Source organism: Alexandromys fortis, unplaced genomic scaffold (genome assembly GCF_014885135.2).
Source record: "Alexandromys fortis isolate MF-2015 unplaced genomic scaffold, M_Fortis_MF-2015_v1.1 scaffold_1, whole genome shotgun sequence".
In the NCBI taxonomy this organism is placed as follows: domain Eukaryota; kingdom Metazoa; phylum Chordata; class Mammalia; order Rodentia; family Cricetidae; genus Alexandromys; species Alexandromys fortis.
Genome location: NW_026067927.1, coordinates 12,905,725 through 12,931,673, shown reverse-complemented (window position 1 = coordinate 12,931,673; position 25,949 = coordinate 12,905,725). Strand labels below are relative to the sequence as shown.

General features: G+C 44.0%; 3 protein-coding genes across 5 annotated transcripts in view; 2 read left to right on the top strand and 1 right to left on the bottom strand.

Moving 5' to 3' along the window:
- Positions 1 to 11,263, top strand: part of Slc7a6 (solute carrier family 7 member 6) — a 28,529-nt gene extending 17,266 nt beyond the window's left edge. Inside the window, exons 4-11 of one of the 2 annotated variants that reach the window (XM_050143964.1) lie at positions 2,152 to 2,277; positions 5,064 to 5,208; positions 5,839 to 5,962; positions 6,207 to 6,310; positions 6,896 to 6,992; positions 7,971 to 8,120; positions 8,585 to 8,768; positions 9,209 to 11,263. In XM_050143964.1, the coding sequence (XP_049999921.1) occupies positions 2,152 to 2,277; positions 5,064 to 5,208; positions 5,839 to 5,962; positions 6,207 to 6,310; positions 6,896 to 6,992; positions 7,971 to 8,120; positions 8,585 to 8,768; positions 9,209 to 9,303 (1,025 nt within the window). In that variant the 3' untranslated portion in view covers positions 9,304 to 11,263. The remainder of the gene's footprint in view (positions 1 to 2,151; positions 2,278 to 5,063; positions 5,209 to 5,838; positions 5,963 to 6,206; positions 6,311 to 6,895; positions 6,993 to 7,970; positions 8,121 to 8,584; positions 8,769 to 9,208) is intronic. The other variant, XM_050143966.1, reaches the window with a different exon arrangement.
- Positions 11,264 to 14,150: 2,887 nt separating this feature from the next.
- On the bottom strand, positions 14,151 to 23,087 carry Slc7a6os (solute carrier family 7 member 6 opposite strand). Its single transcript, XM_050143969.1, has 5 exons — positions 22,863 to 23,087; positions 22,519 to 22,785; positions 18,996 to 19,205; positions 15,765 to 15,882; positions 14,151 to 14,917 (listed from the first exon to the last, which is right to left on the bottom strand). The coding sequence occupies exons 1-5, from the start codon at positions 23,052 to 23,054 to the stop codon at positions 14,790 to 14,792; spliced, it is 915 nt and encodes a 304-aa protein (XP_049999926.1). The 5' UTR covers positions 23,055 to 23,087; the 3' UTR covers positions 14,151 to 14,789.
- Positions 23,078 to 25,949, top strand: part of Prmt7 (protein arginine methyltransferase 7) — a 38,318-nt gene continuing 35,446 nt past the window's right edge. The window contains exons 1-2 of one of the 2 annotated variants that reach the window (XM_050143957.1): positions 23,078 to 23,212; positions 24,420 to 24,585. In XM_050143957.1, the coding sequence (XP_049999914.1) occupies positions 24,491 to 24,585 (95 nt within the window). In that variant the 5' untranslated portion in view covers positions 23,078 to 23,212; positions 24,420 to 24,490. Of the gene's footprint in view, positions 23,213 to 23,239; positions 23,491 to 24,419; positions 24,586 to 25,949 lie in introns of those variants that run through there. The other variant, XM_050143958.1, reaches the window with a different exon arrangement.

Here is a 25,949-nt window from a genome sequence, read left to right as displayed (position 1 = left end):
AGGGCTGAGCTAGACCTTGGAAGTAGATGTTAGTGATGGCTGTGGCAAGAGGGAGAAACGTTTTATGTATGCATTTGGCATAAGTAAGAGACAGTCCACCTAAAGGAAAAGTAGGTGGGAGTATGTGCAGGAGGTTGAAAGAATGGGCTGTAAAACTTTATAAAAAAAAACATTTAATTGGGAGCTTGCTTTCAGAGGAATAGTACATTATCATCATGGTAGGGGTATGGTGGTACTGCACTCATGGTGTTGGAACAGCAGTTGAGAGCTACATTCTAATCCACAGGCAGAGAAAGACTCTGGGCCTGGCTTGAGCTTTTGAAATCTCAAAACCCACCCCCAGTGACAGTCTCCCTCCAACAAGGCCACAGGTCTCAATCCTAGTACTCCCTGGTGACTAAACATTTAAATATATGAGCCTAGGGGTGGTGTTTGCATTCAAACTACCACAAGGTATATATTTATATTTTTGCTTTGTTTTTGTAAGCTTGGGACAGTACTTAGAAGTGTCACTATGTTCCTTCTTGTAGAAGCCCTGGATAATTATTCTCATGTTCTCCCCTAGATCAGAGCTGTCCTTTATGTTCAGGAACAGAGTTCTCTTTGTGTGTTAAGCCTCAGCCAGGTAGCAGTTCACAGCCATCAGTAATCTACAGGGTTTAGATGGTATTGAGGTATGTTAGCATGGAGCCTAAAGGTAGCTGAGGTGACATGGACCTAAGAAGCTCTGAGGAAGGCTCAACTCTCCAAAGGATTCACTGACAATTGGCAGGTTGCATCAGAATGGGCTCAGGAAGATCATTTGAACTTGGGAGTGCAAGCCTCTCTTAGCCTTAGTTTCCTCATAGATGAGTGCCAGATACCTGCTGTGGGGAGGTTGTTTCAGGTCCCAAAGAGGGGTAAATTGGGATGGCTGCCAGCAGAATTTAATTGAGAAAAAGACTACACCTTTTGTTTTCTATAGTTGCACATAATATTAAACAGGAGACAAGGAGCTGGGGTGTGGATTGAGATCAAGAGTTGAGGAGTCTAGCATTGATCTTGACTATAGGCACCAGTCACGTTAATGGCAGGGCCACAAACAAGAGCCTCTTGCTAGAGATAAGAAGAATGACTACTTTATCAAGTAGGAACTTTTCCTCAAGCTCCTGAGAGAATGGAGACCCTATCTAAGTGCTTGACCCTGGGAAAAGGACTTCTGGGGAGCAGACCCTATCTATACTACAATTTTTTAGTCTTACTATATGGGTCTGTCCCCTCACAATGCTCCCAGAAGAGAAGGCCCCCATGTCTTACTCTTTTTTCATTACTTTACCGTTCTGATTTCTCTATTAACTGAACTTTTTGCCCTTAATGACCTCAGGCTTTGGATCTGAACTGTAGGTATTTCGTCCTTGGGATCAGGTGTGCCTAGTAAATCTTTTAATTTTACTGTTTGATTGTAATTCGGAATTCTTGGTTCCAAGGTGATGGAGATTATTTTTTCCCAAAGAATTATTTTGTTTAGAGAGACTGCCATTGTACATTTTTAACCTTTACCAAAGCCCACACAAAATTTCCCAAAGTGAAAGACATTAATATTGAAAATCATTAAAAATGAATGTAAAAAGGTGCTGGAGAAATGTGGTCTGCAGTGTCTAAATGCCGAAGCTTTGTCAAGCAGGAATGGTCACCATGCAGTCCACATCATACAAGTGGGGAACAGACATCTCTTTTTGGGGATTTGTCAGAATTGATAGTGAGGATGCCTCTGAAATTGTCAAGTATATAACAGTCACAGGTATAAGACATTAGATGGTCATCAATATTCAAATTTACATTATTTGTTAATTTTTTTTTTCCTGGAATCTGGCTTGAAAAGAGTGGGCAAAGTGAGGCTAATGAAGTGAGGCCAGCCATTCTTGGTGCTGGGAAACATTCCCAGCAGTGGTTCTGGCATTAGAACATATATGTGTTCATGCATGCCCTAGTATCTTTGGATATAGTGTAGGGCATTCATAGGTGCTGCTCCTCCTGTTTACCTGTTCTAGTTCTCACGGACCCGTTGTTCCTCTAACTTAGGCAGGGAGGGTAGAAAGATGCTTTCTGTAGAGAGGTTGGGGTTGTGTGCTCAGTTCAAGCCTACCAGTGACACTGTGATTTTCCTTCTAGGTCTGCTGACATTTGTGAACTGTGCCTATGTCAAGTGGGGCACACGAGTACAAGACACATTCACATATGCCAAGGTTGTGGCACTCATTGCCATCATTGTCATGGGCCTTGTTAAACTGTGCCAGGGTAAGAGGGGCTGAGGTGGGAAGAAGGGAAATGTCTCCTGGAGCCTCTTAAGCTCCCAGAGGAGGATATGGGACTTAGCTAGCTTCATCTCTTAGCATATATTGACTATATTCTAGAGTATTGTCAGTGAAGTAAGATGTGGTTATGAATCTCTTCCTGGGCTTTATCAGCCAGTCTGGTTTGGCCAATTGGACATATCAAATGCCAGGTTCTCCTCAGGGGCTTCTTTGGAAAAAGCATTGCAGGAAGCTAGCAAAGGTCCTAGGAGTTCTTGAAAGTTGGAGTATAATTGGGTTACTCATATTAAGTCATTTAGGGGGATGGTTGTAGTCTGTAATTACCAAGTAGTGAGTGGGAAAACTTGACTTTACTGGAGGAGCCAATAGGGGAAGGGTTATTTTGTAGTGTTTTACTGTTCATCTGTAATTGAATTAAGGAATCTTTCAAAGCCAGCTCTTGACAAAATGTCAGAATGTTGTAAAATGGCATTGCCTTACCTAGGTTGGCCTTTCTTTTCTCTTTTTTCTTGAGACAGGGTTTCTTTTCTTTACTTTTTTTTTTTTTTTTTTTTTTAAAGACAGGGCTTCTCTGTAGCTTTGGAACCTGTCTAGGAACTAGCTCTTGTAGACCAGACTGGCCTCGAACTCACAGAGATCTGCCTGCCTCTGCCTCCCGAGTGCTGGGATTAAAGGCATGCACCACCACTGCCCAGCTGAGACAGGGTTTTTGTTTTTTTTTTTTTTTTTTTTTGGTTTTTCGAGACAGGGTTTCTCTGTGGTTTTTGGAGCCTGTCCTGGAACTAGCTCTTGTAGACCAGGCTGGTCTCGAACTCACAGAGATCCGCCTGCCTCTGCCTCTGCCTCCCAAGTGCTGGGATTAAAGGCGTGCGCCACCACCGCCCGGCCTGAGACAGGGTTTTTTGTGTAACAGCCTTGGCTATCGGTCACGCTGGCTTCAAACTCAGAGATCGCCTACCTCTGCCTTCCAAATGCTAGGATTAAAGGTGTGTGCTACTACCACCTGGCTCTTTTTAATTTTTTCTTAATTTTTTTCTATGGATGTAACCAGGACCTTTTGCATACCATGTTAACACTCTACTACTCAGCAACATACCTAGTCCACTTATTTATTTATTTATAAGACATTTTAAAAAAAGACATTATAAGATAATGCTCTGAAATATATTTTGGGTTGCCCTGTAATTTACCACATAGCCCAGTGGCCTTGAATGTTTGATTCTCTTGCTGTACCTTTTCTAAGTGGTGGGAAAAGATATGTGCTACCATGTCCAGCTATAACTTAGCTCTTGAGAGCTTTTCATTTTAGGGTCAGAACAGACTGAGGCTAATATCCTGAAAGGTGTTTTACTGAAGGATATCCTCCGTACTTAGCAGCTAATTCCCTTTTCTTTATCATTCCCAAACATAGCTACATTTGCAGTCACCTGGGGAGCTGAGCCCATCATCTCAGACCTATTGATTTGAAATTGAAAATTAAAGAAGTTTTTATGTGTGCATGGTCCTGAGGATCAGAGACTCAGGTCTACATGTATACTAGACAAGTGATTCCTCCAGCCCAAAGACATGCTTTTATGAAGTGCCCAGGTAGCCCAGGAAACCTGCTGAGTAACTGCAGTCAGGCATGTAGATGTCTTTGAGATCTCAGGAATATCTAGAGTAAAACTGGGCTATTGAGTAGTTTTTCCTCCAAAATGTGTGCCTTCGAGAACCACTGCTGTGTGCAGTAACTGATACCCCTGGACGCTCTTACTGCATGCCTACATCTTTTGCCACATTGAGATCTGGGTATAGGCTTTCTTTTTAATATTTTTTTTCTGTCCCCCCCAAGATAGGGTTTTTCTGTTTAACAGCCCTTGCTCTCATGAAACTAGTTTTTTAGACAAGTCTGGCCTTGGATTTAGAGATCCACTGACCTCTGCCTCCCAAGTGCTGGGATTAAATCCATGTGCCACCACTGCCCGGCCTTTTTAATATTTTTTACTTTGTGTGTGTTTGTGTTTATGCCATGTGTGTGGGTCCTGTGGAGGCTAACAGAGGGGTCAGATCTCCCTGGAGCTGGAGTTGTAAGTGGTTAGCCACTGAGCCTTCTTTCTGCTGGGGTGATGACAAGCACCATAGAAGGCTTACTCTTGTAAAAACCCCATGTTGTCTGGATGTCTGTCCTGAGCAGCTACGCAGGTCTTCAAAGGCCTCTAAGGAGGAGGACAGTTGCTTTGGCTTGGGTTGGAGTGCTGAAGGGTGGGGTTGGCCCAGTAAGAGATAAGAAGACCTCAGTTACTCTACAGCCTCAGATTCTCCAAGAGGCTGATAACCCACAAGTCCAAATTGTACATTTATCTGAGCTAAGAGCACCTGCTGGAAGGTTATTGTCAGTAGAAATTACTGCTTTGTGTAAAATGACTAGTGAAGTCAAAATAGGAAGAACTGAGGTCCCTTCCAGGAAATGGAAATTCATTATGGTCTTGGAAGAAGTGTTTCTCAGAGTGCAGCCAGGAATGCTTTTGTTTTCTTGATATCATATAGTTTTACTAAAGAAAACTTAACCTGAGGGAGTAGTTGGGGTGGTGAGGTGCAGAGTTTCTAATTGTTGTTGTTTTGGTATTAAATGATGTTTTTTTTTTTTTTCTTCCCCTGTCCTGTTTGTTTTTGCCTTTTTTCCCTCTCGTTTGTTTCATCTTTTTAATTCTCCCTCTGAATCCTTTATCTTCTCCATATTCCTCCTCTCTCTTCCTTTCACCTGGTCTCCCACCCACTTCTGCCCCACAGGACACACTGAGCACTTTGAGAATGCCTTTGAGGGTTCCTCGTGGGATGTGGGAAACCTCTCTCTTGCCCTCTACTCTGCCCTCTTCTCTTACTCAGGTTGGGACACCCTTAATTTTGTAACAGAAGAGATCAAAAACCCAGAAAGGTAAAGGCGAGATCACATTCTCCATCTTGGCTGGAACTCCTGCTGATGATGGGCACAATTGCCCTCTTCTCGTACCTCCTCCCTCTGTCTCATCCCCTCTTCCACTTCCTGCTCCCCTTCTCCAGTTAGGAGGCATTGGGGGCTAGGATGGGAGTGAGCGAATGTGGGAAAGCCCTTGGCTCTCACCCTCCTGTTCCATTGGAGAGCTCCTTCCTATAGGCGGTGTTAGTGGGCAGCAGTAGACCCAGCTAAGGCTGCGGTGGCAGGACTTTGCCCGGTGGTAGTGAGACTGCAGCCTGAGCCTACCAGGTCCCCAGCCTAGTTTCTAGTTCCCAGAGTATATTGCTCCTGCCTTTATCCTGAGATCACAGATGCAAGAATGTAATAAAGCCATATGTGACTCATTGAACCTAATCTGGTAGGATAAACTAATCACGTGCCCCCTTTCAGGGAAAGTGCCCAGGAGCAGGGAAGCAGACCTGCCCTAGGGCATGTGGGGGAGAGGAGCCCATCTCAAAGACCTGGCAGCAGTGAACTGTTAAGTGTTAGGAAATTGCAGTGGGTGCTGGATGAGTTTTCATTCTCAGGGGAGGTTGGTTCTAGGTAGTCCTATTTGACTTGTCCTCACAGAAATTTGCCCTTGGCCATTGGGATTTCTATGCCAATTGTGACACTCATCTACATCCTGACAAACGTGGCCTATTATACAGTGCTGAAAATTCAGGATGTCCATGACAGTGACGCTGTGGCTGTGGTGAGTCTCTTGTGTGTGTGTGGGGGGTCTTCACCATTTCCTGAGAATCACATGGTGCTTCACTCCTGGATGGTCCAGTCCTTTTCTACAGCAACTCCAGCTCTCCATTGTGAGGGATTGGTCTGCAGAGGGCAGAGGGTGGATGGGTTAGTAGTGACTGCCTCTGTTCAGAGATCATAGATAAACTGTCCTGTATTGATATTGATATCATAGATAAATTGTCCCTTCTTTGCTCTGTCTCCAGACATTTGCTGACCAGACATTTGGCATGTTTAGCTGGACCATCCCCATTGCTGTTGCCCTGTCCTGCTTTGGGGGCCTAAATGCATCCATCTTTGCTTCATCAAGGTACTTTAACTTTTCTGATAATAGACTATTCTTAGCACCTGGGTGGCAGCTCACAACCATTAACTCCAGTTACAGGGGCACCTGTTCAAGAGTAGTACTCTTTACTGGGTACTATTGCTCCAGCTCCCATGATGGCTTTTAAAAGAAGGGCTGTGCAGTCCCAACTGAAACAGGAGGCTCTCAAGTTTGAATCCAACCAGACCTACAAAGGAGACCTTATCTTTTTAAAAAGGCCATTGTGGTAGCTGTAAATTTGTACTATAGCAGAATAGGTGTACCCTGGTGGGATGGATTGGAATGTCATCAGGTGGTGGAAACACACCTGTAGGATGTTGGTGAGGATTCTGGTTCAGCAGTAGGAATGTTGGTGGATACGGAGTTTCATCGCTGAAGGCCTGGAGTGGTTAATGGATAGTGGTGGATGAGCATTCCTGGATAGTGGTGAGGTGCTAATAGTTGAAGACATTTATGGGTAATACGAGTAATGGGCTGGGTGTATATGAAGCCTGAGAGCCCGTCCCCTGATTTTTTTTTTTTTCTGGGGCTCTGAGACTGCTGCTGCTGATACATTTCATATTCTTACAGGTTGTTTTTCGTGGGCTCACGTGAGGGCCACCTCCCGAACCTTCTGTCAATGATCCATATTGAGCGCTTTACACCTGTGCCAGCTTTATTGTTCAATGTAAGCTCAGCTGGGAGAATGTGGGCTTGGACAGGTTTATGCAGGATTCCTAACTTACACTATAGGCTTTGTTTCAAGATTTGAAGCACAGTTCATCATCTTTTCTGTAGTGTTTGGGATGGAACCTAGAGCCCCATATATGAGTCAGGTATCCTACCACTGTCCTATATGCCGAACCTACCATTTCTTCATTTTCCCCTGCCCCAGACAAGGCCTTCTTAAATAGGCTAAGCTGCTCTTGAGTTTTAGATCAAGTGGCTCTCAACCTGTGGGTCAGGACCCCTTTGGGGGATTGAATGACCTTTTCACAGAATTTTAAGACCACCTGCATATTAGCTATTTACATTATGATTCATAACAGTAGCAAAATTACAATTATGAAATAGCAATAAAAATAATATTATGGTTGAGGGTCACCACAACCTGAAGAACTGTATTAAAGGGTCACAGCATTAGTAAGGTAAAGAACCATTGCTCTAGACCTTCTTGCCTCAGCCTCCCATGTAGTGCTTCAGAAGGTGCCTGTCCTGGAATTTGTGCTGTAGACCAGGCTGGCTTCAAACTCACAGAGATCCACCTGTCCCTGCCTCCTGAGTGCTGGGATTAAAACGTAGGCTACCACTGCCCACCCTGCCAAGTAGTTTGGACCCTGGCCTCAAGAACTCTAGGTTAACAATGTAATTCTTACTTTGGTTGGAGTGTTGAGGGCCTCCCTGTCTGCCATCAGAAAGGAAGAAGCTACCTTGTTAACCAAAGTGCTTGCAATGGTGGGGGTGGGGTGCTGAGTATAGGTAGAGGTGGAGATGTTGCCTTGAACGTTAATGTGGATAATGGATCTATCCGATGCCAAGTGAGGGTCACTGAAAACCAGAGCTAATCTGGTAAAGCTATTTCAGATCTGACAGACTGCTGATGGTAGAGTCTCCTAGTATGGCTGGAAGTAATCCTCACTTCTCTTCCCCACCACCCACCCCACAGTGCACCATGGCACTCATCTACCTCGTCGTGAAGGATGTTTTCCTGCTCATCAACTACTTCAGCTTCAGCTACTGGTTTTTTGTGGGCTTGTCTGTTGTTGGACAGCTCTACCTTCGCTGGAAAGAGCCTGACTGGCCTCGACCTCTCAAGGTCAGCACCTCCCTGTTTAAAAAGGGGGAGAAAAAAGATAAGGCCTCCTGTTGTCCAGATTAGCTTTGGAATTATGTAGCCAAGAAGGGCTCAGCAGGCAGAGCTCATGCATACTAGTAGAAATAGGTTCTCGTCTTTAACTGAATTTATTTATTTATTTTTATTTATTTAATGTATGTTGGGGTTTTGCCTGCTTGTAAGTCTATATGAGGGTGTCAGATCCCTTGGAACTGGAGTTATAGGGAACTATAAGCTGCCACGTGGGTGCTGGGAATTGAATCCAGATACTTTGGAAGAGCAGCCAGTGCTTTTTTTAGCTGCTGAGCCATCTCTCCAGACCCATTTTTAGGCTGAATTTTCTTTTCTAAAGATTTATTTATTTAGGGTCCCATTCTTAAAGTATCTTTTGGTCAGGCTGTATTCTTTCATCCCACCCTACTAAATCTCACTTTCCTCTATTTCAGCTGAGCCTCTTTTTTCCCATCGTGTTTTGCATATGCTCCTTGTTTTTGGTGGCCGTACCCCTCTTCAGTGACACCATCAATTCCCTCATTGGCATTGGGATTGCCCTCTCTGGGGTCCCTGTCTACTTCCTGGGTGTTTACCTGCCAGAGTCCCGGAGGCCACTCTTTGTTAGGAATGTTCTGGGTGAGTTGCTTTGACTCATGCTGGCTGTATGCTTATGCTCAGGTCCATGCCGAGGCTACCAGCTCTTCCACCTTACCTAATGGAAGGGGGTAAAACCTGGCTGCCCATTTTTGTGTCTATTCTAGGGTTAAAGCACTATCTGGTTTTTGGTGTTTGGTTTGTTATGTTTGAGGCAGGATTTTTGTGTAACCCTGATCTTGAACTCACAATGTAGCTGAGGATGACTCTAAACTCATCATCTTGCCTTTACCTTTATGGGTGTGTACCACCACACCTGGGTTTGGAATAGAGAGGTTTGGTTGTAAATGACAAAGTCAGGCTTGGTATGTGGAAGGGGTGGGTGGGAAGGAGTCACAGACAAGCTTTCAGCCTTCTGGTGTTCAATTTGGAACTGTAACAAAGTATGTTTGCTAAATACTGTGTTTCTTATTTTCACTTAGCTACTGTCACCAGAGTAACCCAGAAGCTTTGCTTCTGTGTCTTGACTGAGCTGGATGTAGCTGAAGAGAAAAATGTTGAGAGGAAAACTGAGTAGAAACCAGAGATGACATTCCCTGAAGCCCAGAGACTGTGACCACAGCCACCAAAGACCAGTAACCTAAGCCTTCTGAATTAAATGAACCTCTTGGCCCACATTCTGTAAGGGGGCTCAGGGCCAGTGCTCTCTTTGGTAAGCTACGGAAAGATACTGATCAGACTAGCCTGAAGATGGGGACTACAGTGGGAGGGGATGTTGGGGTAGGAGATTGATTTTGTTTCGCTTCTTCTGGTGGATAGGTACAGCCTGTTGGTGCATTGTAATGGGCAAAGAGGGAATGTTAGGTTGACAGATACGGCTTATGGTTCACAGCTATTTCTAGTTTAAGCCAGGAGTCTTCATAGTGGGGCTCCTTCTTGGGAAGTTTTCCTCTGACCAAGTCCAGCTACTTGATTTTAGAGGCCTGAAATGCGCCATTTCTTCCTGTGGCCTAAAATTCTTCCTTAGGGAAAACATTGTGTTCCTCCTTTTTTGTTGGGTAGCACGAACAGCAAGACTTTATTTAACTGACATGGGATCAATGTATGCCCCTTTCCTGAACTCCACAAGAAGAACATCAGTCCCTGCCCTGGAACTAACTTCATGTTCAAGCAGAGAATAAGCCTGACGGGAGAAGGCTGACTCTCCAGGGTCTGGGCATGGGTCCTCTTGTTGGGACTTCTCATTTGTGGGTCACTGTGTACAGAGTACCCACACATCTCCTTGAGGAGGTGCTGCTTGTCGGATTGACTTTGCTCAGATCATTTTAGCACTGTGGTCAAAATCCTTAAACAAGGAGGTGAGCTTCTGGCTCATAAAGAAATTGGCTTGGCCACTTAATTGCCTCTTTCTTAGCTGAAGCCATGGTGCTGTGGAGCCCTTGAAACATGGGCTGAAAGAAAACCTCACTACTCCAGCTGAGTGGGAGCATCTCTACTACTACCTGGACAAGTCACTACTGTTACCAAATTCCAACTCCTATATTTCACTATTTATTGATATTTAATCCAGGACACCAATTTTAGCAAACCATTAGTGATTATTTGTCTATAGGATGCAATAATAAATTGTTTGAAAAAAAAGTATCTTAGCTGGTGTGGTGGTAGACACCTGTAACCTGAGCACTTGGCATTGGTGATGCAGAAAGAGTTTGAACTTGAAGCAGCCACTCTGGGCTAACAGGATCCTGTCTTTTTTTTTTTTTTTTTTTTTTTTTTTGCTCAACTCTCAGAGATGTCTCAATGTAATAGGTCAAATCCTGACCATGTTTCACATAATCTGTTGAACATTACTATTATCATTGTTGTTATTATGAAGGTGAAGTTAAAGGATTTTTAGGGCTGGACATGGTGGTGAGCACCTGTGATCCTAGCACTCAATAAGCTGAGACAGGAGTTGCTGAAGTTCACAGCTGGCCTGGGCTACACAGTGAGTACCATATTATCTGAGCCTACAAAGTAAGACCCTGTATCAAGAACAAAATCAAAGGATATTTTAAAACATGTACCTGTTACACTTTAATATATAGATAAGTCACATGTTACTATCACCTGGCTCAGCTCCAGATGATCTGCCCTTGCATATTACATAAGTCTGGTAATATTGTTATTTTGAAGGATAATCCTTTGTTTTATTAAGACTTTTGGCCTTTGTTCTAATTGATAGGAAGTAAATCTCTGGATCTCTGTTGTAAAGTGCAAGAGGCCTGGAATGTTTTGGAATTCAGGTAAATTACCTGATTCATCAGTTCTCAGTGAACTTGGAGAACATCTCATCGATTCAAGTCATCAAATAGTGTGTTCTCTAAGGGCCTGTGTGAGGTTTGCTGTGTAGACTCTTACAAGCCCACTCTGGTGCTGGAAGTGGAACCACACTGGCTTCAGGCTTTGCTCACACTCAATCATTTTGGGTCATGGAATAGCACACCTGTTTGTCTTCTCTTGTTCAAGAGCTGGTGAGATTAAAATTTGAAAGTATATGGTACTTGTGTATCTTTATTTTCTCCCTGTGAAGATCAGTGAAGACTGCAGGAGAAAACAGCTTCAACCTCAGTCTGGCTCCTGGGAAAGGGTGGTAACCAGCTAATTGTGGTGACCTGGGCGAGGTTACCAGTTGAGGCCAAAACAATAGACTTGGATCTTTGTGGGTAGTGTGTCTACACTGGATTGCACAACTGTCTTGGGATGTCCTTAGACACTGTCATCTTGGACACACAAGAACCTCTGTTTTGGCATTCTCCATGGACATTTATCTTTAAGTTTGGGAATTCGTGAAATCAAATCAAACAGATAACTACTATGAGGCATTCTCAACTTCTGATCCTTTTTATTTACCAAACTGGTCCTAGTTGCAAAGGGGTAACCTTGGATATATGCTTGCTCAATAAAGACTTAGGTATACATAATTAAAAAAAAAAGACTTAGGGGAGTGTAATCATAGTTGCTTTTGGTTATGGGAATGCATTTGTGAGAGCTTGTGGGTTTCTGCCATAGGTTGGGGATTTGTAGAATAAATTCTGGCCTGGTAAGGTGTATTATGCAAAGACTGACTTGCTTAAACCATGCAAACATGATTCATGTCTGAGCCAAGTTGGCACCCATTCCAAGGCTCTTCTGGAACTAAGTTGTTTTTTTTTTTGTTTTTTTTTTTTTTTTTTTTTTTTTGGTTTTTCGAGATGGAACTAAGTTTTTAAGCAGAGTGTGACCCTGGTTTTAGTGGTCTTTGGCCCTTAAACCAGCTAATCCCAGGAATTTGCTGCCCTCCAGTGGATTCTGAGAGGAGGAACCTCACACTCAGGATGCTCTAATACTTGCTTAGTGACTGTGACAGCATTTTTCCCCTCTGAGCTGAACACAGCTTTTCCCAGGAACCCTTTCTGTGGGAAAGAAGCCAGACTTCCTATAGCACTCATGATTCATGGTAGAATTCTTCCCACCAGGTCTTTGTCTCTTTGAATCTACCTCCTGGAGTTCTAATCCCATTTACAGTGAGTAGTACAGTTTGTTCCTTTTGTATTAGGTACAGTCTGTGAAGTTGTTGGCCCTTTAATGTTAGCAAGACCTAATGAAGGCCTGGAGAGATGGCTCAGTGGTTAAGAGCATTGCCTGCTCTTCCAAAGGTCCTGAGTTCAATTCCCAGCAACCACATGGTGGCTCACAACCATCTATAATGAGGTCTGGTGCCCTCTTCTGGCCTGCAGGCATATACACAGACAGAATATTGTATACATAATAAATAAATATTAAAAAAAAACCTAATGAACACATATAAAGCAGTGAGCACGCTATAGCGGAAAACGGGATGTTGGTCTTGCTTGTATGACTACAGATCAAGGTGACTGTTAGAATACCACTGCATATTACTGAATTAATATTAAAGAAACACTGAATTGTTCATTGATATTTAGAATAAAGTAACTGGGATAGTTTGATTAGTTGCAATAAACACAAGTACACAAATTAGACCAATTTGACCAATTTAATACCTCCTGTAGGTAGGAACTACCAAGTAGGGAGTCTGATAGACAGAGAGTAAAAGAATGAACAGAGAGGCTTATGAACTTGTAAGTAGTAGAAGAAAGCATCTGTGCAATTCATTTTCCCAGGAATCAGCTATCACAGGCTAAGAGGGCATTTGCTGAATTGAATGTTCTGAAGGTTATTTCCCTAGACCTATACAGTATCTACTACAGTAACTACTAGCCACATGAAGCCAAGTTAAAATGAAATAAAAATCCAACCAAATTGATAGCACTTGGAAGACTAAAGCAAGATTGCAAGTTACAGTTTAAAAAGAAAGTCAAAATACTGGTGGCAGGGTGGGTGGGTGGTAGTGGCCCCACCTTTAATCCTAGCACTCCAGAGGCAAATAGATCTTGAGGACAGTCAGGGTAACACCGAGAAACCCTGTCTTGACGTCCCCTCCCCCCAAAAAACCCAACCAAGCAAAAACCTCCTAATGCTGGTTGTGGTGGCTCACACCTTTAATTCCAGCACCAGGGAGGCAGAGGTAGTTGGCTTTCTTCTTGTTCATTGCCAGCCTGGTCTGCATAGTGAGCTCCAGGACAGCCACAGCAAAGAGAGACTGTCTCACCCTCACCGCCAAACAAAAATCCCTGAGGTTTCTCAGTTGTACCAATCATATTTCAAGTGCTCAGCAGCCATACAATTGCACAGTGCATACACAGAACATGCTGTGGAAAGTTCTGCTAGACAGTAATACTACATCTGCAGCTGAGATTCAGAAAATGAGTAGGAAATGCTTGTAAGAGTTCTGGTAACAAAAGTCTTATTGATGGTGGGTAGATTTTAAAAAAACAGTATTTTGGAAGCTGGGTGGTGGTGGAGCATGCCTTAAATCCTAGCACTTGGGAGGCAGAGGCAGGTGGATCTCTGTGAGTTCAAGGCCAGCCTGGTCTACAGAGCTAGTACCAGGACAGACGCAAAAGCTACAGAGAAACTGTCTCAAAACATCAAAAACAAACAAACCAACCAAAAACAAAAGGTATTTTGGGAAAAATGTGCCTATTCTAACCATGTACATATTTATTCTTGTCCTTCCCCAAAGAGCAGTGGTACAATTTAGATAGCGTTTACATTAGATTTTTATAATCTGAAGGACGTAGATTATATGTGCAAATACTATGACAATTTATATTAAGGTACTTGATTCTGTCAGTCCTGGAACCAATGGGCCATGGTATACTAAGGGACAACTGTAACCTGTTTTTTCTAAGTGCTGTAAACAGTTAACTTTAGTGTATAAAGTTAATTCTTAAATGTCTGTCTCACTAATCTTGTTTCTGAGGAGAAAACACCTAAGATAAGCAGGTTAAAAAGGATTTAAAAGAATTGCTTGCTTCTGGGTAAAAAGTTTAAAAAGTTAATTTTTATTAGAGAATAGCACATAATACTGTTCCTTAACACCACTACCAAAAGATGACAGCAGTCTTTATGACCATTATAGTCCAAAGGGGGAGAGGAGTTACTTCCCATAGTTCAGGCAGGGGAGGCACTGTTGCCCTTGTAGAGAGGACATCCATCAAAGAAAACACGCTTCATTGGAGGCAGGCATTCCAGTAGGGAAGGTAAATTGACTGCCGGTGAAATAGCTTCCTCCCTCCAGCTGCTTTAGGCTAGAGCATAGATGTGGGATCACAGAAAAACCACCTGGGCTGGAGGTTTCACATTTTCCAGACTGTAGGATAACTCACTTTTTTTTTTTAAAATAGAATCTTAATTTTGCTCAGGTTAGCCTAAAACTTTCTATGTAGTCTAGGCTAGCCTTCCATTTTCAGTGCTCCTTTTACTCCCAGATTCTTGAATGCTGGAAATTACAGGCAGGAGCCAGCATGCTTGGCTTCACTTAATCACTTATAAGAGCCCTTAGTTAGGTCTTTGCTGTGCTGGGGCATAGTTTTTCCTTTTACATGTTCAGTTAGGCATCCTAAGATGATGACACTGCAGTCAGTCCTCAAGGGCTTATGGAAGAATCTCAGGAGACCATCAATCCGAATCCAGATCATGGGGGTTATCATAGCCAAACTCCTTCTGTACATCCAAAGGGTACTTGCTCCACACCAACTGCCTGCTGCTGCTTTCCTCCTCGCTGAGGCTGTTGTATTCATTAGAGCCTATAAGGAGATAAGGACTTTATTCTCCATAAAATGCGCGCTCGAGCCAATATATATGGAGCGTACAGGTGTGGTGGTCAGATGACAATTTGTGAAAGCTGGTGCTGCTTCCATATCAAGGGTTCTGGAGATCCAACTCATGTTGCTAGACTTGCTGGCCGGTATGTTTGGTTTTCTTCCCCAAGAAAGGGTTTCTGTCTAGCTGTGGCTGTTCTGGAACTCACTTTGTAAACCAGACTAGCCTTAATTCGGGTCCATCTGTCTCCCAAGTCTGGAATTAAAGGCATGCACTACCACGCCGAGTTCTCTTATTTATTTTTTAATGTATCTGAGTGTTTTTCATGAATGTATGTATGTATGTGCATCCCATGTATGCCTGGTGCCCACAAAAGTCGGAAAAGGACATAGGGTTCCCTGGAACTGAATGGAATGGAAATTGATGATTGTGTTGTGAGCTGCCATTGACACAACTCAGAGAACCTAGATCTTTTCAAAAGCTGCCAAAGCTCTTAGACATTAAGCATCTTTCCAACCCTGTTAATACTTTCTTGCTTGATGGGAATAGGGGAAAGAATGTGCTACACAATCTACCAAATGCTAAAGCTGATCCAATATTGTCTCATTTTTAGAGAAAATGATGTTCAAGAAGTGAAATGACTTCCCATACATAGGCAGTAACTAGTTAAAAATTAGGACCTAGTAGTTCTGTACCCCAGTATATTATACCCCAGTAGTTCCCCTGGAAAGAGAGGGAACGCTAGCCATTTACAACATACCCATCAATGAATTACATCTTCCCGTCAGTCTTTACTCCTATCAGTCCCTCCCCATCTGGGTTGCTACCCACCTCTAGAATCTTCATCACTGCTTTCTTCGTCTGGGTACTCATTGCGCCAATTATTCTCACTGTTTTCATCATCATCATCATCTTCATATGTATCTTCTGGTTGCTGATCTTCATTCACCTGAGCATCTCAACATAAATACCAGTTTAAGTCTAAAACCTCTTAAGTTATGTTCCTTATGGGAATCTACTGGCATAAGGGCGGATTAAAGTAAAGGTACAATGTAAAAATGGCAGATTCAGAGTTCATCTGACTCTGCTTTACAGGAGACTGTATAATCTTAACTCCACTCTAGCTGCAGACACCACATTCCAATATCATCAGAGGGTGATGAGTGTAGAGGAGGTAGTGGCATTCATCTTCAGATTCTTGAAGGACTGGGTGATGCCAAAGGTCAGAAGGTCAGGGTCAGAATAAATAGTACAGGAGAGCAGGATCAGAGACGACATAGTTGTCTAAGGTGAGCGCAACTTATCTGCAAAATTGGTAATAGAGGTCCCCAATGATACCCACAGAGCTCCACCTGTTTCTGCCTCCCCAGTACTGGGATTAAAGGCCAACCACTACTCAGCTAAACTGTTTTTTTTTTTTTTTTTTTTGGTTTTTCGAGACAGGGTTTCTCTGTGGTTTTGGAGCCTGTCCTGGAACTAGCTCTTGTAGACCAGGCTGGTCTCAAACTCACAGAGATCTGCTTGCCTCTGCCTCGCGAGTGCTGGGATTAAAGGCGTGCGCCACCACTGCCCGGCCTCAGCTAAACTCTTTTTAAAGCAAGGTTTTTCTATTCATTCGTTTATTTGGTTTTTCAAGACAGCGTTACTCTGTAGCTTTGGAGCCTGAACTGAAACTTGTTCTGTAGACCAGGCTGGGCTCGAACACACAGAGATCTGCCTGCCTCTGCCTCTGCCTCCTGAGTGCTGGGATTAAAGGCATGCGCCACCACTGCCCAGCTTATTTCTAATTTTTTAAAGACTTAGTGTATGAGTGCGCATGTACACTTTCATGCCAGAAGAGGGCATCAGATCCCACTATAGATGATTGTGAGCCATCATGTGGTTGCTGGGAATTGAACTTGGGACCTCTGAAAGAGTAGCCATCTCTTAAGCCCAAATCTTAACATTTAAAAAGAAAAAATGGAGTTAGGATGTTAAAGAAATTTTCATTCTCTTCTTCTGAGACAGGGTCTTACTATATAGGCCTGACTGGCCTAGAGCTTGCTCACAGAAACCTGCCTACCTCTGTCTCCTAAATGCTGGGATTCAAGACGTATACCAGCATGCCTGGCTATTTTTTAAAATTTAAAATGTTGCTGGGTAGTGGTGGTGCATGCCTTTAATTCCAGCACTTGGGAGGCAGAGACAGGGCGTTTGAGGTCAGCCTGGTCTAATAGAGCGAGTTTCAGGGCAGGTTCCAAAGCTACAGAGAAACCCTGTCTCAAAAAACCAAAACCAAAAATAAATAAATAATAAAAAATTTAACTGTTTCTATTCTTGGGGGATGGTGAGATGACTCAGCAATTAAGAGCACTTGATAATTTTTTTTTTTTTTTTTTTTTGAGACAGGGTTTCTGTGTGTAGCTTTGGCTGTCCTGGAAGTCACTCTGTAGACCAGGCTGGCCTCAAACTCAGAGATCCACTTGGCCTCTGCCACCACCTCTCAGCAAAGCACTTGATTTTTTTCTTTTTTTGATGAGGACCTAGGTTCAATTCCTAGCACCTACTTTACGCCTTATAATTTTCTATAAGTTCACTTCCAGAAGATCTAACACACTCTTCTGGCCTCTGGGCATCAGCATGCAAATGGTTTGAAAGTGGTGGGCAGAGAGCACATAAAAGTTTTGTTTTGTGTTTTTTCTTTAAGTCAGGGTTTTTCTGTGTAACCGCCTGGCTGTCCTAGAACTTGCACTGTAGATCAGGCATAGAGAGCCGCCTTCCTTTGCCTCTCAAGTGCTGGGATTCTCAACACCACCGTCCGACAAGTTTTTTTTGTTCTTATTCATGCTAATGTCTAGTTTTGACAATTCTGGGACTCAAACCTAGGTCCTCTTCAAAAAGACATCAAGATTCCAAGACATCTGAAGATTGATTATGAACAAAACTTTCCGAGTAGGTAGTCTGCATTTAATATATTTGCTGCATTAAACAAGGGGGTTTCTATAGACCATTTAGAATAGAATTTTCCTTTTAAGCAAAAACAAGAACTAGAACAATGTTTATTAAAGAGTGGATTCTAGCCAGGCAGTGGTGGCACATGCCTTTAATCCCAGCACTTGGGAGGCAGAGGCAGGTGGATCTCTAAGTTTGAGGCTAGCCTGGTCTACAAAGCAAGTTTCAGGATAGCCAGAGCTATTATACAAAGAAACACTGTCTTCAAAAGCCAAAGAAACAAAACAAAACAAAACAAAAAAAACCCCAAACATCAAGAGTGGAGTCCATAGCCAGGTGTCTCTGGTGTTATATGCTTGTAATCCCAATATTGGGGAAGCTGAGGCAATTTAGATCGCCAAAGTTCAAGGCCTGCCTGGGCTACATAGTGATACTGTTTCAGAAACAAAAGGGGGGACTAGAACATGGTTAGTGGATAAAATACTTGCTGTACAAGCTTAAGCACCAGAGTTTGGATATCCAGAACCCATGTAAAGCTGGGTGGGCTGGGTAGCCTGCCTGAGATCCCAGCACAGGATCAGAGATATGCACCCCTCGAGCAATCTGTTTCATTAATTTATTAGGATTGGAGAGCTCTGGCTTCAGTGAGAGACCCTACTTCAAGGAAGACACTCAATTTTGACTTTGGGCCTCCATGTGCTCCAATAAACAGGAACATGCATTCACACATTGCCCCCACCCCCAAACTTTCTAAAGGAGGACAGTGAAGGAAGCCAGGAATGGTGGTACGAGACTATATTCCCAGCATTTGCATTCTGGAGATAGAAGGATCAGAAATTTATTTCTAGGTACATAGCAAGTTTGAGGCCAGCTTGGGCTACATGAGACCCTATCTCAACAAGGAAGGATAGCAAGATGACTTAGTGGTTAAAGGTACTTGCCACCATGCCTGATGACCCAGGAGCCAACATGGTAGAAAGAACAAGTTGTCTTCTGACTTCCACACGTACCATGGCATACATACTAATTAAAATTAATTTTAAAATTTAAGAGCAAACAAAACCAAAAAAGAGTAAGGTCTAGGAAGTCAAAGCACCCTAAAAAATGTCTTCCTTCTCTTGGACCCCTTACCAGCTCCCACTCCTGGCTGTAGGGCTGCACAGACAGGATGTCCTCAATCCATTCTAGAGGGGCCATTTCCATAGAGTAAATGTCATATACATAGTCATCATCGTGCTTTGGGTCCTTCTGGGGCTCCACTTGTGGTCCATCTTCAGAAATAGTCAGTCTCTCACGGATCAGCTCTACAGAATTGCAGAGGATCACATCTGGATCAGATGTCTACAAAGAAAACAGATGACAGCAATAAGAGTCAAATAATGTTCTAAGGATTGGGTAAGTGAAGGCCTGTTACTGTCTTTCATGCTTTGTTCAAGATGCTTTTTATACTGTTTTGAGTCAGGCTACATTTCACTATGTAGCCCTGACTGGCAGGGAACTTGCGGTATACACCAGACGGGTCTCTGCCTCCCAACTACTGGGAGTGCAGGCGGTATTCCAGATTCTTATCTCCACACATGCCTAGTCTCTTCCTGCTTCTACAGGTTTTTTTGAATACTCTTTGCTATTATGTTCTTCCTTAGGCCCACAACAATAAAAGAAGCATTCTGCATGGTTTCTGCTTCAAGTTCCTGCCTTTCCTAAACCCTTTACTACCCTGTCACTTTTGTTCATAATGTATCGCAGCAACAGAAAGGAAACCAGGACGGTACTACATGGGTGTACCATGATGCACGTGTGGGCCCCAGGGATTGTACCTTTACCTGTTGAGCAATCTCACCAGCCCTCAGAAAAGTTATTTTTAATGTCTGCATATATGCCCTCATATTTTCAGTTATATTACACAGAGCACATTGTACTGTTAAACACATATTTCCCATGTTGCAGATCTTTAAGACTATCAATCTTAATACTCCAAATCATTGTGTATGTCTATTGCTTTAAAATGTTTATATGCGCGTTATGTGCATATGCCTCTTTGTCTACATGCACATTACTTGTACACTGTGCCTGGACTGCAGACGGTACTGGGTCTACTTGAAACTGCTGTTTTAAGGTGTCTTATGCCTTTTAAGGTGCTGGGAACTAAACCCAGGTCCTCATGATGAAACAGCAAGTAAGCTGCTGAGCCATCTCTATAGCCCCATGTATTATCTAGTTCTTGAATTAATTATTAGCCTTCATAATAAACAGTATTGAAATGAGTATGTCATTTCTGCATTTGAAAAATGGTGATAATTTTGGGGGAAACAAGCCCTTACCTAATTTCACTGCCATTCCATTTAAAAAGTAGAGATGACCCTGAAAGCACCAACACTTAACACTATCTGAGGGCTGCATGTCAGTCAACCAGTGGAAGGAAAGGAACTTGCTCTGGTCCACTGACTATAGGTACAGATTATCTTTCCTAGGAAGAACAGACACACGAGGTTAACTGCAATAGCAGATTGTTTCCTTAGAGTGACACCTGTAGCCTATGGTGTGCAAACTACCTGCATGCAGCTCTACCACGCCTTCTTCCTTCACAGCAGTTCTGCCTCAAAGTCAGTGGTTTTCAACTTGTGCATTGCGACCTCTTTGGGGGGTAGCACATCAGATATACTGCATACCAGGTATTTACATTACAATTCATAACAATAACAGAATTACAGTTATGAAGTAACAATTTTTTTTTCTTTTTTCCAGAGTCAGGGTTTCACTGTGTACCCTGGCTATCCTGGAACTAGCTCTGTAGACCAGGCTTGCCTCTGCCTCCTGAGTGCTGGGACTAAAGGCGTGTAGCACCATTGCCTGGTACAATGAAATAACTTTATAGTTCAGGTCACAACACAAGGAACTGTATTAGAGGATCTTAGCATTAGGAAGGTTGAGAACCACTGCTCTAATATGGTAACATTTTCACAAATTAAGGTTATCTACTTTTTTCCAAAGTATTATGCTTGCTTTTCTTGGATCACCCTAAGAAACTTCAGTTTTGTAAGTTTATGTATTGTTTAATCACCAACCTAACTTTTAGCAAGCACACAAATCAGCTGGTGGCTACTAGCTTTCCAGGCACACCAGTATCCATAGTTAGCATAGTGTTTACCATGTATGCACCAGGAGGCACTGTTCTGTCTTCCTGCAATATTAAGTCAGTCTTCTCTCCAGAAAGTAGGCATGTGGTCAGACATTAGTGAACTATATAAAGCCAGGTGCAGCAATGCATACCTTTAATCCCAGTATGTGGATGTGTCAGAGGCAGGCAGCTCTCTGACAGCCTTGTCTACACAGCAAGACCCTATCTCAGAAAGAAACATACAGACACAGAAAAGTCCAGGTAACACAGCTAGAAATCCCTCACCCATGCTTCTATGAGAATCCAAAGTAAACTCATGGGAACACATACACAATCAAAGACCATAGCAATAACAGTAGAATAATAACAGGGTTCACTGAGAAGAGGGGCTGAGAAGGAGTGAGTAGAGAGAACAAATACGCTCAAAAGACAGTATAGATGTACAAAAATGTCCGAATGAATAATCAATACATGCTAATAAAACTTTTTTGAAAAAGTTAAGAACAAAATGGTGATAAAAGTATCTAATTAATAGTATTTTTGGAGATTAAACAAATTAAAGGAAAATAGAGTTTGGGATATAGTTTGGTGAAGACCACTTGCCCCAAAAGCAATGCAAAACAAAGCCCAAACAAAAGCTAAGTATATAGCACAACTTAGAAAATCAAGTTATCTTTTGTTAATGCCATAGCTGTGTACTTTTGTTGAATTATTTATCTAGGTTAAATCTTAGAAGTATAATTATTAAGAAAACATACCTCCCCCTCCCAATAGAGTTTCCTCTGTGTAACAGTCCTGTGTGTCCTGGAACTTAATTTGTAGACCAGGCTGATCCCGAACTCAGAGATCCACCTCTGCCACATACAAGTGCTGGAGCTAAGGGCATGTGCCACCACCACCTGGCTCCAATGTGCTCGCTGGCCTCTATAGAGGGTCTGCTCTGCCATACTCCTCTTGCCATAGTATTCCACTAATACAGAACCCCAGCAATTGAGCAGGCCGACCATGGTCCAAATCTCTCAAGTTGTGAGCTTTAAAAAAAAAAATTCCTTTCTCAGGGCAACGAAAGTCTAACATAATCTCTTAACTAATAATGTATATATTTTAAATAGGCCCAAATCTACTTTCTTGAAAGGCCTACAACAATTTATTTATTTTGAGACCGGGTCTCACTGTGTAGCCCTGGCTGGTCTTGAACACAAAGACATCTTCATTCCTCTGTGTCCTGAGTGCTGGTATTAAAGGCCTGGACAACTACATCAACACACCCCCCTCCCCGCCTCCCATGAGGCGTCTGGTGGTACGTCCCTGTAATCCCAGCGCTGGGGCAGCTGAAACAGGAGGACCGCTGTGTGCACAGGTCTGCTTGGGATATTGCCAGTACTCTGTCAATCAGGGCCACACAGCAAAACTCTCAAGGAAACAACTATAACAAAATCCAAACAGGCAAAACAGGGTGTTTAGAGTGGGCTATCCATCCTCAGAGTTTATGCGGTCTCTGCCTTTGGGAGTAGAACAGGGACATTCAGTACTCACTCTGCAGCAGTCTGTGGCAGCCGCCTCTGGGTCTCCCTCCTCGTGGACCAGGTCCAACAACTGGAAGCCTGCATCGCCATCAGCTTCTGACACACACTGGGACTCCAAACCACTGGTGGTCCCTGAGGATCGGTGGTTGGAGACTACCCTGTAGCGGCCCTCTTTACGGACCTCACGAACAGAGGCGCGAAGGTCGCGGCGGATACGCAGCTGGCTGCTCCGGGACGGGCGCAGGGCAGCCCGCACAAGCTGCTGGATGGGCTCCTCCTGAGGGGCGACAGGAAAAGGATGACGGCCGGGGCAGCGTTCAAAGCTCCCTTCCTGAGTCCACCCCCACCTCCTACCTGGGAGCGCACGGTAGCAACCAACCGGAAGACATTACTCTCAGCCGCTGTCTCCGGACCCTCCGGCGTCTCCTGAGCAGACGACTGGACCTCGCCGCTCCGGAGGCGTTTACAAGCCAGCACGAGAGCCTCTGCAGGCTCCGCGTTACGCTTCCGCTTCACGCGCAACACCGCAGTCCTGCCGGCCTCCATAGCGAGCTGTCGCGAAGCACTGTGGGAAGGCGCGGGGTGTGACGGGAGGGCCGCGCCGCGTGGAACGTCACGCCTACGCACGGAGGCCCCGCCCCCGGGTCGAGGGTGAGGCCCAATGGCCGCGGCAGTGTCGGCGAGAGGCGTGCAGCCCACAGCGGGTGAGCTCTTGGCGGTGCTTGGGTGGTAGGGCCGTGGCTGCTCCCGGGTGCGGTCAGCTTTCGGACCTCATTTCTAAGGCTCTGGCGCGGGGCCCTGGCGTGGGTATATTCGGGTCCCCGGGATACTTCAGGACTTTGCCGGAGTCCACGTGGAGTTGTTGAAGCACCCTGTCCGCCCAGCCCCGGCAGTCCGCTTGGGTGATCGTCATTTCTCAAAATGTGACTGAGCACAGAGCATGGTCTGGGCCACAAGACCGGTGCCTTCGATCCTTGAACCGGTCAGCCGTTCTCTCATTCGGGATGGCTTTCTTAGTGTTCTGAGTAGCTGGAAACCGTGCAGTTCCCACTTGCCCTCAGTAGTGCTGTAAATGTGTGTGCCCTACGCAGTCATACTTTTTATTAAAACTCCGGAGAGACCCTCAGTGCGCTTCTAAGTGTTAAACCGTGGCGACGTGACAGATAAGTGTGTTTAGTATGCCGAGGAATGACCCCTTGGGCACTCCTGCTCTCTCCTGTTAGCTCATTGCTTGGCTCTCTTTTTGCTTTCTCACTCGCCTTCACCTGAGGGCTGGACCCGGATGAACTTTTGAGGCGCTTTTGATCCTGTTGGACTTTCTGAAGAGCGCCAAAGTTTCCTTTCCACACAACATTATATATCACTATGGTTTCTTTCTCTCTCCAGTGTTTCACTGTAGTTCTGACAGCTGTGGAACTCATAGAGAGCCTCCTGCCTCTGCCTTCTAAATGCTGGAATTAAAGACATGCACCATCTCGTTATATTTTGTTCTTGTTTTTGTGACAGGCCTCCGGTGTTGTCCAGGCTGGTGTCAACCTTCAGATCTTTCCACCTTGGCCTCCTGAGTGCTGGGTCTCTCGATGTGCTACCACACCTGGCTGTTGTCATAGTTCTTGATGGGATATGCTGCATAGAAAATGAGATCACTCTCGCTGGAAATGTTAAAATACTGAGTAGTATTTTTTGGAGATTGGGGCTATCACTATGTAGTTCTTGCTGGCCTAGAGCTTTCTGTGTAGACCATGCATGCTGGCCTTGAATTTAACAGATCCTCCTGCCTTTCTTCCCCAGAGTTGAGATTGAAGGCATGTGCCATCATTAACAAAATTCTTAGGTGACTTTGAATTTTTTGCCTGTTTCTTGATCTTTTTTTTCCCCCTTTTGTTTTCTTGTCCCTTGCTTTCACTATAGGCATTAGAACTGATTAGGTTTCTGATATCCAGATCTGTTTCTGTGCAAACATTGAGAAGCCAGTTGGCACCATGAAGGTCTTCTGTGGCCGTGCCAATCCGACCACGGGATCCCTGGAATGGCTGGAGGAGGACGAACACTATGATTACCACCAGGAAATTGCCAGGTAACATGGGATGCTTCTCAGTTGGCTGCAGGCGGCGAGGGCTCAAAGACATTAATATAGTTTTGAGGAAGATTTTGGATATTGTTTTCTGAGGAGTTGAGATGTTGAATAGGAAAATAAAACATTTGCTGAAAGCAGTGTGGGACATGGGTTGGAGAGAAAGGGGAGTAGGTGGTTACTGTAATCCTAAAGTAGAAGCAGAGGAGGGGAGAGGGAAAACCAGCCTGGAGGAACTTGAGTTTAATAACTCACTGTATGCAGTAAGGGAGACAAAGTTCAAGAAGGACCAAGATGTCTTCTGGTTAGAGGGACTCAGAGGACGGAGATGTCACTCCCTGAAAGAAGGGGAGGCAGTGTTCTAGAGGGAAAGGCGTTGGACATGAGGGGTTAAGGTTTGGACATTCAGATGGGGATGCTAGTAGAGTCTTGAGACACAGAATTTGTAGAACTTGGGAAAGTTGAAATTGAGAGACAGTGCAGCATCTCAACAAAGGAGGGTCTGGAATGTAAAGTCAGAATAAGCTGAGGAGGCAGAAGCAGAACCAGAAGGAAAGTTGGGATGGAAAGAAAAGGGAAGTTTAGGGAAGAAGGAGTGGCTGTTATGGTCAGACTGCCAAGAAGGCCTGAGTACTGCTGACCATTAGCAACAGCTGTGTGAGTGGCTGGAAAAGCCAGGAAGCAGTGAGTGGATGTGTCTTTAAAAAGTAGGCAAGGAGCTGCAGAGATGGGTCAGCAGTTAAGAGGGCGGGCAGTTCAACCTCTTGTAACTAGCTCTGGAAGATCTGATGCTCGCTTCTGGACTCTGGGTACTTGGCACCCACAGGTACATGAATCCACACACAGATAGACTCATACGTATATAATTAAAAATAAAACAACTTGGCGCCGGGCGGTGGTGGCACATGCCTTTAATCCCAGCACTTGGGAGGCAGAGGCAGGAGGATCTCTGTGAGTTCGAGACCAGCCTGGTCTACAAGAGCTAGTTCCAGGACAGGCTCCAAAACCACAGAGAAACCCTGTCTCGAAAAAGAAAAAAAAAAAAAAAAACCAACCAACTTGGATTTTTTGTATTTTATTTATTTTTTTAAGATTTATTTAGTTATGTAGTTTATGTATATGAGTACCTTATTTGCATGTATTTCTGCATGACAGAAGAGAACATCAGACAGAACAGCGCATCGGGATCCCATTATAGATGGCTGTGAGCCGCCATGTGATTGCTAGAAATTGAATTCAGGACCTCTGGGAGAGCAGTCAGTGCTCTTAACTGCTGAGCCATCTCTCCAGCCCCAAGATTTTATTTATTTTTGAAACAGGATCTTGCTATGTGTCCTTGGTATGTAGACCAGGTTGGCCTTGAACTC